The sequence below is a fragment of the Bombyx mori genome, chromosome 6 (genome assembly GCF_030269925.1).
Source record: "Bombyx mori chromosome 6, ASM3026992v2".
Lineage (NCBI taxonomy): Eukaryota > Metazoa > Arthropoda > Insecta > Lepidoptera > Bombycidae > Bombyx > Bombyx mori.
Window position 1 is genome coordinate 6,968,812 of NC_085112.1, and position 6,904 is coordinate 6,975,715.

A 6,904-nucleotide genomic window follows, 5' to 3' on the forward strand; every position below is an offset into this window, starting at 1 on the left:
CGCAAAATTTTTTCGCGGCTTGCGTTGCATTTTTACCTTTTTTGTAGTAAAATTTTAAAATGTATCGAAATTCTTCATTAGATTCTCTCATCTTGACAGTACGAAAAATAAATAAAAATCACACATTTTCCTAATTTGAATTTAGAATTATCTTCTTTAAAACTTAAGCTTTTAATGATAGCAAAACCAACCAGATACAAATAGTATAGCCAAAGAGATTTTATTACAAGTTCATACATACTATATATAATGCGAAAAGACTTTTTCCCCAACCTATTATTTAACGCAAAGCTTTATGGTTTTGTTTTAGTTCGCGAAAATTCATTCCACTGTAGTAAAAGTTTTTTTGATCCCTCACTGTAATATTTTTCTTTACGTAATTACAGTTTATTCCATTTTTTTGTTTATCGAAAAGTTTTTTCATAATTTTGTTATTACTGTAGACGACTTAACGTTTCATTTGTCGTGTGGTTATTGGGACGCTTAAGGACCAGACCGTAAACGCGGGTACTTATCTTGGTCTAATCGTCTAGTTAAATTATCACATAAATTATAATAATACTCGACCCTTCACGCTGTAATGTATGTCTGATTAGTATCAAAAATGTGCAGTATTATTATACATATAGGTCGGACTCATGATTACCATAATAATATGTGCAGCACTAGTAAAATAAGTTGTTTACCGTCAATACTTTACTAACTAGCTACTACCAATTATTGTTTAAAAAACTTTAAATGTGATATCATTATCGATTAATTTAAAACATAGTAATATTATGTGATTACGAGATGTTACTAAGAACAAATGCGCTTACCGGGTATACCCATACCAAGTTCTAGGTACGATTTGACGGATGGACTGAGGAAAGATGTTGGCGCGGACACCGGCACAGTTTCTGGTTCTGGAGCATCTAGTTCCTGAGCAGGATCTCGGGCGACTGGTACACTGCCAGCTCGAACGCGCTTGACACGAGTAACTTCTTCAGACCCTCCTAGAAATTGATAATTCTTAATATGATCCATAATATTTTATATTTTAACTAGCGACCCTCTCTTCGCTTCGGAAACTGTAATTTATTATTGATTTCTCCACTATTTAATGGATGTTGTTATACATATAAACGTTCCTCTTCAATCACTCTATCTAATAAAAAAACCGCATCAAAATCCGTTGCGTAGTTTTAAAGATTTAAGCATAGGTACATAGGGACAGAGAAAGCGACTTTGTTTTATACTATGTAGTGATATCTAATAGACTAAGCAAAGGATACGGATACGCAAGCCGGCTACTTGTTATTTCTATAATAGGTGAGAGAATGATCTAACTGACAATAAGGCAATAAGTGGTTACTGAAGACAATGTGAACCCTGCTACCCAGCTTGTAATATGAAGTTGTAGGCTAAATTATTTCTGCTGTAATGGTTCTCCTACCCTTCAAATACTCTGGGTATTTTACGCATAAATGTCTCGCGGCAGAAACAGCGAGAATGTTACCACCCTTGCCGGGTCACAATATGTCATCACGAGTAATTACGGAAATTTGTAGATAAATAATTATATTTAGATTTATACAACAAAAAATCGCGCCGGCTTCGCACGAACTAATAAGAATATTGTGTTCAAAGTACAGTATTTATATACATATTATTTTATAATATTTTCCTAAATTTTATATATGAAGCATCAATAATAAATTTGACGCTTCTTTAAAGTAAAAATTAAAATGGTAAAAAATATTTATAAGAGTATTTAACTGATTCGAAATGTATTACACAAAATAAATTCACACCGATAAATCTCGCGACAAGCTTTTTTAACATAATTTGTAAACTGTATAATGTAGTACATTATTAGGTATTATTTAATGGGTTTTTTTCTTTTTAGAAAATTTCAATAAACATGTCACAGGATTGCTTAATGATAGTAAGTATTTTTTCTTAAGTCGATGGTTGTCTTCTCGTAACTTTTGCCTCAAATGACATAACACACACTATGTAGGTAATTACATTGATCGTGAGATTTGTACCCATTACACCCGTTTTTTTTAAGTAAAAGACGTCAGATTCTCTATCAGGTTATTATTTTCTATTCGACGAAATTGGACATATACTTTATTTTTAGAAACCTTTAAATTAAAGAAAATAATAGTAATAATAATGATAAAACGTACTATAAATATATTAACAAGTACAAACCAGACCCGGAATACACAATGTCTTTCAGAAAGACATGAGCTCAGACCGAGATTCCTACCCAGACCAGCCCAGTATAGTATTGAGGGGTCACGAGGGATTATATCAATGAGGCGATCAATTAAAGGTATAGACCAACCACGATATAAGAAGTACGCTCCAGACGGTTTCATTACTTATGTATTTGGGATGACAAAGTCATGATTATTTGACCTGACGCTCCTGGAGACATATTTGAAAGTTTTTTTTTTTTTATTGGAATTTATTTTTAAATTGTCCTTTACAAAAAAGGAGACCGTTAAATTAGATTGTAAATTTCACTGAATTCGCATTGGCATTTAATCAACACAAAATTAACACTCACCTATTACACTCAGAGATGACATCACTAACACAGAAAATGAAATATAATATATCTCAAATCCTCCCATTTTGAATATTTGTTTTTACAAGTGATATTGATAAGACGATAATATACGTAGAGGGTTATAACTCAACCTCGTCACAATAATGAAGTCTTCGATCGGCATTGAGGTAAATCGAAGGTCCACAGGATTGACAGATTTCGTAACTGTTTTGTTGTGGACCGCAACACAGTACCGGTTGCGAATATTAAAATAAACGCTCGAACAACTCACGCGATTGTGTGCGCATTCGTCGACAAGCGAATGCGCAATGATCAAACCACGGTCTTGACTCAACTTGACTGTCTACACTTCCATGTTTGACGAAACCTCTGACCTCTAAGCTGATGCACCATAATAGTGTAAATTTAAGATTTGAATATTCTTTGATGTTCAGTAGTCTACATCGCGTTCTCTCAAATACACAAATTATTTTAACATATCTATGTAAAAGGTTAAGGACATTTAAAACGACGATTGATAAAAGGTGTATATCACATTATATTTCATAAAATCATTATGCCTGTCTTCTTTTTCTACATCTTATCCCACTAGATGGGGTCGGCACTGCTAATTTTTCTCTTTCATTCTCTTCTATCAGCCGTCAGCTCAACACTCAATCCGCTCTCTCACACACTCCATACATATCTTCTTCGGTCGACCTCTTCTCCCCCTCTACCTTGCACTACCATTTCCATACATCTCCTAGTCACATGCATCTTCTCTCTACGCATCACATGTCCATACCACGCTAACCGTCCGCTCTTTCATTTGTTAATTACCGGGGCTACTATCACACTTCCTCTGATATACTCATTCCTTATCTTGTCCATTCTTGTCACTCCACACATCCATCTCAACATTCGCATCTCTGGTGCATACACTCCTCTTTCATGCTTTACTTTCGTCGCCCAACATTCAGATCCATACAGAATGACAGGTCTTATCATCGTTTTGTAAATTTTTCCCCTCGCATGCTGTTGCAGAGACATGTCGCTATTTCACCCAACCTGCGTTTATTCGGCTCGCTACGTCACGGTCTATGTTGCCTTCGTTCTGGTATATAGAGCCTCTCTACCTCAGGTCCTTTCTCTCCAACGAGAACAATGTCGTCTGCGAACAGCATACACCAGGGCGCCTTCTCCTGTATGTGCGATGTTAGGGCATCCATTATTAGGATGAACAGGTAAGGGCTTAAAGCTGATCCCTGGTGTAAGCCTACCGCCACACTGAACTCGTCGGTATTGCCAGCTGCGAAGCGTACGTACTGGTTCTACCGTACATAGCTCGAACAAGCCACTGATATTTCCCTGGCACTCCTTTCACTTTCATGCTCCGCCACAGAACCTCACGGGGAACCCTATCCCTGGTCCCTCGATTGTTGGGGGTGGCCGGCGCGTCCAGCCGGCTTCTGCCCAATATCGGGGGGCCCGACCAGGTAACGCGCGGTCTCTATACAAGGGTGGCACGATCAATGGCCCTATACGGGGCGCCCGTGTGGGACCAGTCCCTGGCCGTGGGGGTAGGGAATTTGCTGCAACAGCCGCAACGCATCATCGCGGTCAGGGTCATCCGTGCTTATCGAACCATCTCTTTCGAGGCGTCGTGTGTACTACACGCTAGTTCTGACCCAGCGGGGCATTCCGTAGGATAACCCATTCTAACCGGCGCCATCTAGGCGGGCTTCGGATGGCCTGCCGACCGAGAGTATGTTTTTAGCTTCTACAGGTGGTGTGACATATTTAACTCGAGGTCCAATCTCTGAGCTCGATCGAAAGAGAATTTGAAAATGATTCCGACACTGATCTGGAGATGTAATAACACATCAATATCCTGTAATAGTCTTCTTTTTTTTTGCTTACAAATTTTCTACATTGCTTATAATTATTATTTTTGCATGGGCCCAGCACATTTTAACAGTAGATTCTTGACCATATACTTCTTTAAATGCATTTTTCACGCTCATAGGCGCGTCGCAAATTAATGCTTTTGGTTGTAAAGAGTTTCGGAGAAAGGGCTGTTGCGAAGAGCTTCAAACAACATTTAGAAATCTTGTTTTCGTTCAGAAGTTCAAAAGAACGAAAGAAGTTCAGAAGAACAAAAAGAAATAAAGTTGGGTGATGGGAATTTTAGCTATACAAGTAGTAAATTCGTGGAACGTAATTTGATAATGTAAACATACATTATCTGTTATACAGTTTTAGAAAATGATTTTAGAAATTCCGTTGTAAGATGGTTAATTTAGTACCTATGCAAATCAGTATTTTTGTTATACGGTGAGTAATTTTGTCTTAAAATCTGTATATTAGTGGTTTCAGCTAGATTTTCGTTGTAAATTAGATAAAAAAAGTCATCTGATTTTGGTTAATTTTATACGTGTTTTAATAAAATATGCTTAGGTAATCAAGTAATTAATTTATTACGCAGTCATTTTTCTGATATGCAGTGGATTATTGGGAGATTTAGTTTGCTTGAATTTTAAATAGAGGAGCAATTAAAAATTCCCAATTCAAAAATCACTCAAATTTTCGAAGTATCAATCTTTCTTGTCTAAGCTGAATAAAAAACACAACTGAAAGTCAATAATCGAATGTTGCATATTTTTTAAAAGAAGATCCTCATAATATCATCCGCTGGTTAGCCCGGACGGGCTCTTTACGCTCACGTGCCCCGTCACGTTTTACAGCTGCCGCGCGGCTCGGTTTTCACAAAACCATTAATTGTGCCTCAAGTTATTATTGTAACACTAACAAGTGTTATATTTTTTATGTTTAGTATGAATTATGCTATATATTTAAGTATTTTGTTTATTAGTATTCAATTACGGTGTAGAATTATGATACGCTGAACACAGAGATAGCGCGTTTTTGAATCATATCTCAAAAAATTAAGCGACGACATAGTTTTTTTTTTAAATTAAAATGTTTAAATTATATAAATTAAGATAAATATATATAAATATATTCACCGTAAGTATTAAAATTATTGGAATTATGTCAAATACACCCGTAGCCCCGCCGCACTCACGATTCTGCACATAGTTAAACAACAATTATTATTGTTTTATTCATTTTTGTCAAGGCAAGGAATAACTTTTTGGCTTAATTTGGTAGATGATTTTACAGAGAGGCAAGATAGGTATATACAAATAGACCTTAGACAAACAGAGACAGGCAAGATTCAATAAAACAGATGGCAGGGGAACAGAGGGTCCATGTCAAATGGTACTTGACACGGGCAATTTGGAGTACAAAATCACTTACAAAATCCATGTCAAGTGAGTGGTAGTTGACAGAACAATTCAGCATCAACTGAAAGTCGATAATCGAATGTTTCACATTTTTTAAAAGAAGAACCTCATAGGTACCATTTGAAAAAAGTTTCACTCAAAAATCTCAAACCATGAAGGTTCTATGTCAATTCGAAGTAGGTACCTATTACAATAGAACGGCAATTTCATACTTTAACCCCTATTACCTATAACAGAATCTACGCACAAGTAAGGGATGTATAGTTGGAGTGGACTTTCGTGGTTAATATGCCAAAGTAAATAATGTTTTAATACTATTTTGCATCGCTTAATTATTAGGTTAAGTGTAGCCGAGAATATCACATTTCTTAAAAAGTAAATAAATACGTGACTCTCAAAGCATATTATACTTATCTTGTTGTCTTTAAGAATATATAAATGTCTCCCAACTTTAACGCTTGCGTTACTAAGTGTGGGAAAATGCTACGGTATAACAATATACACTCTTATCAAGAGGTTGGCTGCCCTCAAGGTTTTCTTTATTGCCTTTAAAGGCAGACTAACATACAGGTCTTGTGCGTGATTTCTGTGACTCCGTAGTCTTGCAAAAGCATATGGCGAATCGTGATGAAAACTATTGATCACCAGGGAGCCTGCCTTCTAAGGGCAATAGAAATGTAAAACATAGTATCAATACGAAATATTATAATATCAATTCAGAATTTCTCAAATTTCTAATTTAAAAAACAAAACATACTTACTGGAAGTAAATATGTTTTGACCTGTTTGCCTGCGGTTAGTTGACCTCACGAGGCTCTAAAGTAAGGACGTTGCTAACACTAGCCCTAGAAAGAGCAGTGCTTCGCAGAATCTACCACCGGATCCGAAACGCGACCTACTAAGAAGATTGAAAATGCATTTCTTAGAGTATCGTTACAAAAAAAATGACTGTATGGGCTAGATGCCTCTGTCTGTCCAAATGACCCAATCAAACCATTGCTGTGCTCCATTTTAAGTTCCAATTTTCAGTCTTTTTGGCGGGAACGCGAGGAGG

General features: G+C 36.5%; 1 protein-coding gene across 1 annotated transcript in view; it reads right to left on the minus strand.

The window, feature by feature from the left end:
- The window catches only part of LOC101741926 (uncharacterized), a 51,051-nt gene extending 48,138 nt beyond the window's left edge, over nt 1–2,913 (minus strand). The window contains exons 1-2 of the mRNA XM_021350896.3: nt 2,561–2,913; nt 819–995 (exon numbers count right to left, since the gene is read on the minus strand). Coding sequence (XP_021206571.2) covers nt 819–995; nt 2,561–2,627 — 244 coding nt within the window. The 5' untranslated portion in view covers nt 2,628–2,913. The remainder of the gene's footprint in view (nt 1–818; nt 996–2,560) is intronic.
- Nucleotides 2,914–6,904: the final 3,991 nt, after the last annotated feature.